This window comes from Protomyctophum parallelum (genome assembly GCF_964188405.1).
Source record: "Protomyctophum parallelum genome assembly, chromosome: 8".
Taxonomy (NCBI): Eukaryota; Metazoa; Chordata; class Actinopteri; order Myctophiformes; family Myctophidae; genus Protomyctophum; species Protomyctophum parallelum.
In genome coordinates, this window is record NC_139703.1 from 42,461,705 (window position 1) to 42,473,830 (window position 12,126).

The 12,126-nt window shown below is 39.7% G+C and overlaps 1 protein-coding gene across 1 annotated transcript; it reads left to right on the plus strand.

Moving 5' to 3' along the window:
* Positions 1-680: 680 nt before the first annotated feature.
* LOC310862647 (protein phosphatase 1 regulatory subunit 12B-like) lies at positions 681-11,747 on the plus strand. Its single transcript, XM_083770646.1, has 8 exons — positions 681-979; positions 5,184-5,200; positions 5,433-5,568; positions 6,332-6,436; positions 7,296-7,349; positions 8,030-8,080; positions 9,594-11,353; positions 11,534-11,747. Exons 1-7 carry the CDS (start codon positions 878-880, stop codon positions 9,678-9,680), a joined length of 552 nt encoding a protein of 183 aa, XP_083626772.1. The 5' UTR covers positions 681-877; the 3' UTR covers positions 9,681-11,353; positions 11,534-11,747.
* The last annotated feature ends 379 nt before the right edge of the window (positions 11,748-12,126 follow it).

The following is a 12,126-nucleotide window of genomic DNA, read 5'->3' on the forward strand; positions in this document are numbered from 1 at the left end:
ACGGACACACGGACGGACGGACACACGGACGGACGGAGTGCAAAACATACTCTCCCCACATGCCTTCGGCCTGGTGGAGACAAATATGTGCCCCCCCCCTGCTGGGAGAGCCAAAAATCGCATCTGTATGTTCTACTTGTGCTGAAAAGAGACCTCTGCTGGCTGTTCAGAAAGAAAGAAAGAAAGAAAGAAAGAAAGAAAGAAAGAAAGAAAGAAAGAAAGAAAGAAAGAAAGAAAGAAAAGGGAAGCTGGTTGACATGCTATTGAGTTAAGTTAAAGTGTTCAAATCAAATAAAGAAATTTACGGTACATTTATCAGGGCATTTTCAATTTGATTATGCTTTGAAGAGATACACAAATTGTCAATAAATAATTTTCTATTGTCTCAGATGGCAATCATAATTCTCTTTCTCTGAAATAATGTTTAATGGGAAGACAGGGGGAAGTCAAATGAGAAGGGTTGGGGACGGCTGTCGCGAAAGAGAGAGTGCGACTGATAGAGCTTTGATGTACTGTTTCCATTGAATAACTGTGGTCCATGTAGGTCTCTGGTGAACAACAACAGTACTGTCAAATCCTTGTGTCCACATGCACTCCACGGCCCGCCCACTCCCTCCTCCCTACCACTCCCTCCACACTCACACACATTCTCATCACACTATGAACTATCTCACCATCAAATGAAGACCACACGCTGGTCCATTGCTCTTCAATCAAGAACTCTTTACTATAGACTATAAGAAGTATTTTTTCTCAAAGTTTTGGTTATCTGTCAAATGTTTGTAAACACAAAACAACTATAAGTACCTTAGCACTGCAAACTGTGACAATTTGGAAATATTCCACAAGTCCATGCAGTGGCCAGCAGCTTGCAGCGATGTCATCTCTACTTTCTCGCAACAAGGATCAGTCAAATACCAGGAAGTCCCTCTCTGACTCCTCCACAGTTTCACCCTCTGCAACCACCAGAAGCCCAAGGGTAAGAGAGCTAATTATGTTTAATCTTTTTCCTTCTATTCATGTGTATAGTTACAGGAAATACCAGGGCTGACATAAGCAAACACTGACTCTGAAGTTCAGTGGCTGTCAAACAAACTGCTCTGTTCTGAGCTACAGGTGTGTTTGTGTGTTGTAATTTAGAGTACCGGTAGGCTTGGTCATGGCAGAGCCAGATAACAATAAGCCACATTGGCAATGCATGGTCTTGTAGTTTGTGTAGGCTAATTCAATTTAAAGCACTGATTGAAGCAATGAAATGTTCCCATAGTCTCTCTGCTCACACAAACTCTGCTTCCTTTGGTAAACATGTTGACTTGTATAGCTCAATGTCTACTGCTTCCAAAGTTATACAGGTAGCATCTTGTTGGTATACCAGTAGCCTATGAGTTATTTTAACAGTTATTTTTCCTTTTCTTTTCCATTTATTCATTCTCAAATTTGTAAAAATGTTTACAAATACTGTTTCTATAACACCATCTCAGTACTTGATATGTCTACCACACCATTTGCATAGAGATTTAAACTAGGTGTGCCTCTGGTCTCTGTATGTAAGCAAGGATTCCGGAACTTCACAAGTAATGTCTCTCAATGTCAACAGATTACATTGTCTATAGTGATGTATCTCACGCAACTTTAAAACATATACTCCTCTTTTTCAATATCACAATGTGACACAAAATGTACATGCATGAGCCAGGGTAACATCAATACAGGATAATAAAGTTGGAAAGAGCTGCTATATCTGTTTATTAGAGAGAGAGAGAGAGGGGGGAGAGAGAGATAGAGAGAGGGGGGGGAGATAGAGAGAGAGAGAGAGAGAGAACACTGTGGTAGAAAGGCAGAATAACATGCAAGAGAGATGAAGTGAAAGGAGGGATGTACTGTAGATCTTAGGACTGGTTTGTGGGAACTCCAGTCACAGTATTTATGGATGTTTATTCCTCTGATAGTCCTGAGGGAGAAGCTCACATTTTCCACTTGGAAGAGCTGGTCAGGAGGCAGGAAGTTCCCCCATGAGTTCTAGCAAGGCCAGGGTATAGCTTAGTGATGGAGAGACGAATAGACCTGGTCTAGAAGTCACCACAGCCCACTTTTCCATCCTCCTCTCTGTATATACGTATGTGTCACGTCCCCTGAGCCAAACCAGAGCTTTGTTGAGTCCACACACGTTATTAATGATCGTTTACCAAGCGGGTTCCATGTGTCCAGTGAGAATGCTGAAGCTGTTGGCACAGACTCTGGTGAAGATCCCATGGTCTTGTAAATGTCTAACGAGAGACACTGCAGTGTGTTTACGCATGGTATCTTCAACTTGAGGCACTGTCTGTTCCACTTTGTACAGTTCTCCTTGCCACAGTATTCAAGCATGATTTATAACTGTTAGCTTTACGTACTGGACATCAGTCTGGTATAGTGCCTTACTTGGTATTGCCGTGCTTACTTTATGTGATTGTTTCTGGGAAAGGTTCCAGCAGGTGGCTGGGTCTGAAAAATAAAATGGCTGCACGTTCTCTCAGAAAAGTTGCTTGACAATGGGAGTAGAAAAAGCTCAAAATTAACTCCCATATGTATTTGATGTTGCATGCAAGTTTATGATTAGTGTGGTGAAAATGGACAAGGAAGGAAATACACTAAATACAACCATTTGATTTAGCAAATCCTCTTTAACCACTTAAATGTACTTCTGGTCCCCCAGAGATCTTTCTTTTGTCCGCTCCTTTTTCATCTCTATACCATCTACAAGAACACACCCGTGACATCACATTGCGGTGCGTTGTGAGCTTGTAAATTGGCTGTATTCGCTGAAAAGAAAGAGTTTGCCTATTATGACATGCAGAGAATAGGGATGCTAGGGATACAAGTGGTTAACCGTGATGGCGTTAACCTGAGTCATCTTGAATAACACAATGTTTTATTCCATGACGTAGAAAGATAAATATTTGGCAGTTTGGGGGCCAGGTCCTAATTGCCTGACAAAGTGGTTGTCCGTCATGCTTCCCTAGCCACATGGAAAGCCGGCTGGGGTTTGAAAGAGCAATCAGCTGTCCAGCAGTGTGTGAGAGTGTAGGTCAGGGACAGACAATACTGGCCCAGATAGATAGCAAGGTCACGCAGAGGATAAATAGAAGCAATAAGAATTGTGTCCACACTTCAACAACTGCCTCTTAGCATGTCAGTAAATCCTCCCTCAAATTATCAAGTCTACTGTATGTTTTATTTAACACATGCCACACACATGTACAGTATACTTCCTGTAAAGATTATGAAACGTGTTTTAATACAATACTATACAGTAATAACATACTGTATCACTCAATACAATTCCAAAGACAAGCTGACTTGACTTTGGTCCCACAAGTAAAAAGATCCCAGGCATTTGGAAGTTTCTTTTCATTCCCCCCAGTTGTTCACAAACATTAGATGTTGGGATATAGTGCCAGATTAAATCTTTTTTTTAGATGAATATTTTAGTCCTGGGGGAGATAGGCATTATTGCTACTAACAATAAGCAAGCTGCACCCCTGCAGCCTTCACAGTCAAATTAGCATTACTGCATTGTTTGAATTTTACAAATGTTTTATTAGAGGGTCAAATATTGTTATTGTTTGGCTATTGTTGACCCTGAGAACTGATTCACCAATAATAGTCTCCCCCTCTGCTCCCTGTTTCTCACTCCAAAATCTTTCAGCGTACTCATAACCCCTTCCAACTTTAGCAGGCAATAACCGTCAAACTCCCCAGCCGCTGCCAGAGCTATTACCTTTTTTGGATGTGTTTGGTTATCTCTCCTTCTCAGTTTATTCAGGGGACTATTTCCTCTGTCCGTCTTGAAGCTGTCATGATACTCAGTGCTGATATCAACATTCTTTTTTTTCTGAAGACTATTTAAAGACAGGACCATGGTAACACTGACAATGGCTGCTTTTCCACAAGTATTCCACTTTGCACTAAAAAGTATGATTATTTTAACATTTTGTGCATATGTTCCAGTTTATTTTCATGTATTTTTAGAAGACAGAAAATGCCTTCATATTTATGTTAGACAGACTGTCAGTTCATTTGACAGTTCACAGATTTATACGCAGCTTTAATTAGCCTGCTGTACAGTACTATGATGAATTAATCTAATGGTGTGAGATCTATCTGATTTTGCACAGCATGTGACCATTAGACTACAACATCCACACACCCAATGGTCCTACAGATGACACAAGTGTTTCTAATAAGGCATAGAACATGACCGAGCCATCTGTCAAACAATGGATGGAGACAAGCAATATGATTTGCTTTAGGTTCTTGATGTCATCACCCACTCAGCAGTAAACATCCATTGAAATAGAACACCAGGTCAGGATTGTCTTGACCTGCTCATGCCATGTCAGGCTTATGCTTTGGTAAACTATACAAGAAAATCATAATATATTGATATAGACAACCCACTCCTATGGGACATTGAAATTCTGGGAATAGTTAACGTCATAGGAAATAACATTTAGCCACCAAAACCCCATTACAAATACAAAGTAGACGGTATCAATGCTTAATTTGATGTTGACACGAACAGATCTGTGTCATCCTTGATGTTGAATCTGCTATTTACGTGCTATACATGCTTTACGTGTTATTACATTAATATGTTTATTATTTAAAACACAGATGTAATGCCAATATCATGTCAACCATGTCAGTCTATATTTGGCTTGGTCAAAGTGGGGTCTTTGAGATGTTCATCATGTTCATCAAAATCAGTTTAACCACTTTCACCCTATATATATCAGCTATTTGAAAAAAAAAAAGATCTACAAGCTCAGAACGTGTCACGATGCTATTTTCAAAAAAACTAAAGTAAAACAATTGAAATATTTTTTAAACATTTTACTCACAAAATCTTCTGGGTCCCTGGCACAAAATAGTTCCATGGGATGAAGATCCGCGGCCAAGTAGACAATATCAATTCGGGGGAACCACTGATGGTCTATTGACTCTTCGATAGGTCCATTGCTCACCATTATCTTATCTTATCTTTTAACGTACACTGCAGTTGAGGAAAAGGGTAGGTACTGTATGAGCCATGATCTTAAAGGCATTTTATCATTTGTTGTACCAGAATTCTGAATATACTCTGGTCTCTTCTTCTCTGCAGCATGTAAACCTTGACCTTACATTTGTGTGCTCTATTTCAGCACGAGAGAGTGTCCAGGTAAGTTGCCTCCAACTCAGTTCAGCTGTCATTGTTATCTACAAGCAATTAGAAATACAATTGTAATCTGCTAATTCTAGTGTGTGACTGTGTGTGTGTGTGTGTGTGTGTGTGTGTGTGTGTGTGTGTGTGTGTTACACAACCAACTCATTTTTCCTCAGGCAGCTTATTGTATAAATGTGTCTGTGAAAGCGGTGTAATACAGTGTTGAACAGACTCCCCCTCATTTCAGACTGAGCTCCTCTGGATCTTCTGAGCCTTCCAAAGAGAGAACACCGAGCACTGAGGCTTACTTCGCTCGGAGGGAGAACCGACTCGCGGCACGGAAGAAGGCTGAGGAGGAGGCAGCAGGCAATGACTACAAGAAGGTAGCCTCCCCCTGGCCAGCCGTGGCACCTGATGGAGGGGAAAGGAACTGGTTGGAATAACGTGTTCCTTCCACGCGCTACGTCCAACCAGGGAAACTCCCCCCTGTCAGGTGTAAAGGAGCAACGTGGACACTCAGGCATGAAGGAAGCATGAGTTCAAGTCCGTTGCTCTCCCCTTGTCCCCCATATATGGGGACTAGGTTGGTGGAGGGTGTGTAGAGTCCAGGATCACATTAGATGATTGACACAGGGGTGAAAATGGGTTAAAAAAAAATATATATATTAAAAAAAGAAGGTATTAACTGTCCTGTTCACTCACTTGTTGATGTCATTTCCCCATCAGCCTTTTATTTATTTGGTGTACTGTATACTGTATAGATAAAATATATCAAAAGCTAACTCCCTATACACACCATGGAAGACTAGTGCTTTATGTATGCACAAACATTCAAGGAATTATGGTTTTAAAGTATAATTGATGTTGAGACGGCAGTGGCTCAGGAGGTAGAGTGGCCGTTGGGAACCGGTTCGATCCAAGTGTCCTTGAGCAAGACACTGAACCCCTAATTGCTCCCGATGAGCAGGTTGGTGCCTTGCATGGTTTCCTCCAGCCATCGGTGTATGAATGTGTGTGTGAATGAGTGAATGTAATGCACAATCATTGTAAAGTGCCATGGATAAAGGTGCTACGTATATAAATGCACCTTTTGAGAATTTGCTTGCTGAATTTCAATCACCCTCACATTTGCACAATGTTTTGCAGATGTATGAAGAGGCACTGGCAACAAATGAAAAGCTCAAATCCAGGCTGGAAATAAGTAAACAGGAACAGGTTTTGGTTCAGGCCCAGCTGGAGAAAGTAACCCAGGTACAGTATGGTTATCACATTGAGCCGTAATGAGTTTCATTATTCTCATACACCTGGAAAAGTGCTTTAAGTATTAACAGTTGTTAGCCTAATTCCAATACCCAAAATCTCAGCCACTCGCTCACTCACACTCACACTTGGTCACTCCAGCATGGCGGTGTTACAGTGAAATTGGTGACCTGTTGAAACATGTGATAATCGTGTAGACATCACATAAGGTCAGTGCCTGAACGTAAATCACTGCAGTTTGTTTATTAGCAGAGATCAACCTAGCGGCATTTAGGCCACGCATTCAAAAAACCTCCATGTGCATTATGTGAACTCCACAAGACTGTCACATGTTTCGGCAGGTCACCAATCTCCCTGTAACACCGCCATGCTGGAGTGACAGAGTGTGAGTGAGTGAGTGAGTGGATGAGATTTTGAGTATTGGAGTATTGGAGTATTGCTGTCAGTAAGTGAGTGTCTTTTAATCCCATGTTGGCTGGACACTGAAATAAATCAATCGGAAAGGTATGAGAACTATAACTTCCACGTAAACATATATATTTTTCCCTTTAGTGTATAAAAGGGGAAGGATAACAATGTGAAGGAAGTGTGTCAGGAAAGATAAATAATAGGGACGGTGGTGTATGAAACAGTTGAATACACAGTAAAAGAGTGTAGTCTTTACTCTGTGGTCCATTTTTACAATCGGAGCTAAATTAATTATCAAGGTCTGCCTCTGGTGTTCCTCTGTATCAGTCTGGGTGTGATATTTAATATCAGAGACATGCACACCGCTAGGAAATATCAATGCCGTAAAATTAGGGTTTCAAGGCTATATGCAATAATGGCAATATTATTATTTTTATTGCAGAAGAAAGGAAGAGTGGCTGATAGTAGCTCCAACATGCTTGAGACAGAAAAAAAGGTACGTTATGATGCTTGTGTCTTTTATATTGCTTTGCTTCTTTCTCATAAGAATCTTTTTTACAAGCAACCATGATGCACACATGTAGGCTACAGTAGGCTACACTTCAGTACATGAATAAATGTAATATATTGTAAAGCTAGGGTTTGATATTTAGACCCGAGTTAAAAACGTTCACTTTGAAAGAATATATATTCAAAGATTTGCGCCACATTTTTACGATCTTTCATAAATAGCAGACCTACAAGCTCGTATTGCGCCACTTGGTGGCATGCTACGAGCTTGTAGATCTGCTATTTTTCAATAGCTAAATTATAACATAATGTTTATAACACCAAAAGGGGTTCCCGCCCAAAATGGGTTATGATGTTTTGACCGATATTTTGTCCAAAAATGCTAAATCTGGAAATCAATTTGAAAAACTTTAATTTTAATAAACCGTGAACCTTTTAATAAAAAAATATAACTTTTTCAAACATGCAAAAAGTTGCATTAAATAAAGTAGGCTATATATTAAACTTCAATATATGAAAAGAACAATTTATTTTACGTTATTAAAAGAACAAGCAAACAATATAAAATACACTTTATTTGATTTAACCACTTGTGTGTTAATAAGCTCTATTAACATGCACTATACTCCTTAGTTTGAATCATCTACTTTCTTTACATTTTCTTAGGAAAGACAGGTTTTAGAGAAGAAGATAGCAGATATGGAACAGGAAGTGAAGGTAATTCATTCAAATATTACTAATTCAATTTGATCAAGTTAGATTTGGGCCAAAAGTGGTGGCCTGTGTCTCTGTCTCCTGTACTTTTGGTTGTTTGTAGTGTAAACTTTGCAGACCACTTGTAACTAGTCTCACGTCGCAAGTTTATACTGTGCACATGACTTGACATGAAATGTGCCAGTGGAACTTAGTGCCATAGTGTTAGTCATGACTGGGTCGTGCTGTTCACGGTGGACGTCTCAGCTGACATCATTTGTCACCATTATGCTCCATTGGCTGTGGAATGTTTGAGCGCTTTGACATTCAAGTGAGTAAGCTATTGGTATTCATCTACAGCCATACTTTTACAAATGTCTGCTGTGTTCCGCCCAAGAGGATACAAACAACAACCTCTTGTTATCTATGGATGAGAGGGCATGGAACACTGGTCTGGAAATAGATAATACGGTCACTATAGTGTGACCGTACACTGTGTGTGTGTGTGTGTGTGTGTGTGTGTGTGTGTGTGTGTGTGTGTGTGTGTGTGTGTGTGTGTGTGTGTGTGTGTGTGTGTGTGTGTGTGTGTGTGTGTGTTCCTTTTGGATAGCAGTCAGAAATTCTATGTTTTTATTTTACCCTGTTTCATTCATAGGCCACTAATTGTGTTATTACCTAACACTAACTGTGTTACCTAACACTTGATTGTCGGCATCTCTAATTTTGGGCATGACATTGTCAAACAAAAAAATCACACCCGTGTGAACTGAGTGTTGCAATTCCCCCCCTCTCCCCTTCCTCTCTCTCTCTCTCTCTCTCATTAGCAGGCAACAGTGCAGCACTATCTCTCTCTCTCTCTGTTTCTGGCACAACAGCGCCCCTACTGGTACTCATTAAAGTGACATCGTCACATAGATAGATACATAGTCACATAGTCAGGTTAACACGGACATTGCTGTTCCTTGGAGTGGTTGCACCTACTGGTAAAGAGACGGATAGAGCGCATGTCACAAATACATAGATATAATATATTTTATATCCTTAGCAGCAGTGTCTGCAAAAGAAGCGGAATAAAGGCACACATTTATAAAAATGTAACTCGTTTAGTTCACTTGTCTATGTGGGCAAGTAACATTTTGAGCAGCTGCTCAGGATTCTTAGTTTTATGTTGTTCTATTTTTGCTGGGAAATAAATAGTGAAAATACGGCAGTCCTTCATATTGGTACAGTATCCAAATAGGTTTTCAGAGGAGTGGGAGTAGGTTTGTTAGTGCTGGTTTTCTCCACCGTTCAAACCCATGTACTAAATTTAGTAGGCATCGACCTACATATCTGACTACATATGAGACTGCATATGCTGTAGGCTACTAGGCACAGACCCACTGCAACATCATGGGTTCCACTGGCTCATGGCTTGGGTATTATGTTATTCTTTCTCTATTTCTGATGTATTTCTACTGTCTACGTCTGTATTTCTACTGTCTGTCTCAAATAAAGCCTTAATGCAAGCTTTATGTTTACATTCTTCTCTCCTCAGACAAAAACAGACCTGAAGATGGAGAACCAAAGACTGAAGGATGAGAATGGAGCTTTAATTCGTGTCATCAGTAAGCTGTCCAAGTGAGATGGGTGGCAGAACAGAGAAATTAGGAGAAAAGGGAATGATGCCAGTGGTTCTTCTGGGTTCAGGGTTATTTGAGTGCATTCCAAATGGACTCTTACAGGTCTAACTCTGCGAGAGTGTACGAATTAACCAAATGGACCCAGACCCTTGCGTGTCCATTTGGTTCCAACTATACACTCTTTAGTTATTGGGGTCCTTGAAATACCAAAAAAAGATTATGAATCAACACTATATTATGCCATACTGTAGCCTACTATTATTATTTTCTCATATACAGAGCAAGAGCATACACATAGAGCTTGTTATTTTGTTTCTGCAGTTTCACCTTGATTCGTGAACGGCAGCAGTTCTCTCTCAGAGCTAGAATCAAGCAAGCGTGTTCTACGTTCTACTGATATTAAAGGTGATGATGGAAATACAGTAAATAACATGACAATGTCACAAAAATAATCTGCTTTGCTGTTGACTGTAAAGCCAACTATAGTGTTTCACAAGGATCTTTCTAGACACATAGCTGCTGCATAGCTGTAACCAAATGGTCAAAAGTGCATTGTTACAAATGATCAAATCCTAACAGTCCAAAACCTACTGATAATGTGAAGCTGAATTATTGGAAAACAACAATTTGAGAAAGCAATAACTCAAAGAGTGGGTACACTTAATTATAAGTGTTCTGAGAGACAAAATGTATGATTCAGAGTTTCACAAACTATTCTGTACTATCTTATTGAAAATAAGCTTCTTTTTTTTCCTTTTTCTTTTTTTCTTCAGAATGCAGCCTGCGTAGGAATAGCAAAGTAAACATGACTGAGAAGAATATAGTGAAGCAGGTTACCATGGAAACTTTACTTCCAGAAACCCTGAATAGTAGTGATGAACTGAGTGTTTCCCTTCAAAATGATTCAGGCAAAAGCCTAGGAAAGTGGTTCCCAAACAATCCCCGGGATCCGTCTTTGGGAACTTTGTCCCATGTTTGTATGGGTCACGAGTAATAATTGTTTACAAGCAAACAATGTAAACAGTTCCATAATTTAAAGACATATTTATATTAGTGAAAATAGATCTACAAGCTTCTATTTTCACTATTAAATTGTGCTTAAGTGGTTCATTCATAGTGTAGGTTTGGGTCCTGCCCTGCTGTAGGTTATAGTAAACAGGATAGAAGCAGCCACATGAGTACTAATATCCAAAATTGCACTAGGATAGGCTTTATGGTTTTCAAACTGATGTTGGCCAGTTCTCTGTTACAGCACTGGGCAGTTGAGCAATGTAAATGTTATGAAGTCTAATCCTTTACTGTATTGTTACAAATTAAATATTTTTTTACATCTGATCGACATGATAAAGGTCAAGAAATACATGCAGAGAAAATATTCGCCATCTTTTTTTCCACATACTGTAACCATCGTTGTCACTTTGAGGAAAGCCTAAAGTGACAAAGTCAGTCAGTTCATACATTCATCTATAGAGAAGTGTCTGAAATTAGAATATAAATAAAACACACGCATGGCTGAATTATAGAGCTCTGGGAGAGAGTTGCTTGTAATTCTGAGTGAATCTACAGTATGTTCAGACTAGAAGTGTACTTTTGATAGAAAATCTTTTTTCTATCAAAAAGACACTCTGTGTGTGTGTGTGTGTGTGTGTGTGTGTGTGTGTGTGTGTGTGTGTGTGTGTGTGTGTGTGTGTGTGTGTGTGTGTGTGTGTGTGTGTGTGTGTGTGTGTGTTATTTATATTCTGGCTTGTCTGAGCTCCACGATGACCACATACACTAATTTGTCTTCTGGTTGCTCGGCCATAGTTTGTAGATCTGCTATTTTCGGTGCACGACACCATCGTACGACAGAGCATAGATTTGGCATACGTTTTTAATTAGTGAAAAGGGTTGCAGGCCAGACTCCATTTTTAATACAACGGTTTGTATTCTACGAAATGTCTCCTTTTCATTTGTAAAAGAAAGAGGAGATAAAAACACAGCACACAATCGCATCACAGCGATATAAAACCTCAGTATTGTTTGTTGGATTATCATTTCACTGATATATTGTGAGTATGTGTCACATTCTATTGTTAGTGTGGTTGCCCTAACAGGGCAACCAGACTATTGTTATTGTAAATGAGCGATACTTTGACGCACTACTCCTCCCACAGTTTTTGCCGCACACACTCGAGCCATATGTCAAATTGACCGGCTTCATCGGGAATCGTGTGCTTGTGTTTTTCTAAGAGATCCGTTGTATAGTTTAATTGATATTAATTAATTAGTTCTTATACTTATAATGGGGAAATCGAAGACTAAATGTAAGTATTTTTTTCCATTGGAGACCGTAAGCGCCATATTTACAAGACTTGGGAGGGAGATTCATAATAATTATGAAAATTAATTGAAAAGGAATTACATCAGTCGGCCTCATGGTGGCGCTATAACAGCCCACTTTACGTTTTT

Coding starts and splice junctions, on each gene's coding strand:
- LOC310862647 (XM_083770646.1), top strand. CDS start 878: ATGTCATCTCTACTTTCTCGCAACAAGGATCAGTCAAATACCAGGAAG. Junction 5,569..6,331: donor CAGGCAATGACTACAAGAAG/GTAGCCTCCCCC, acceptor AATGTTTTGCAG/ATGTATGAAGAGGCACTGGC. Junction 8,081..9,593: donor ATATGGAACAGGAAGTGAAG/GTAATTCATTCA, acceptor TTCTCTCCTCAG/ACAAAAACAGACCTGAAGAT.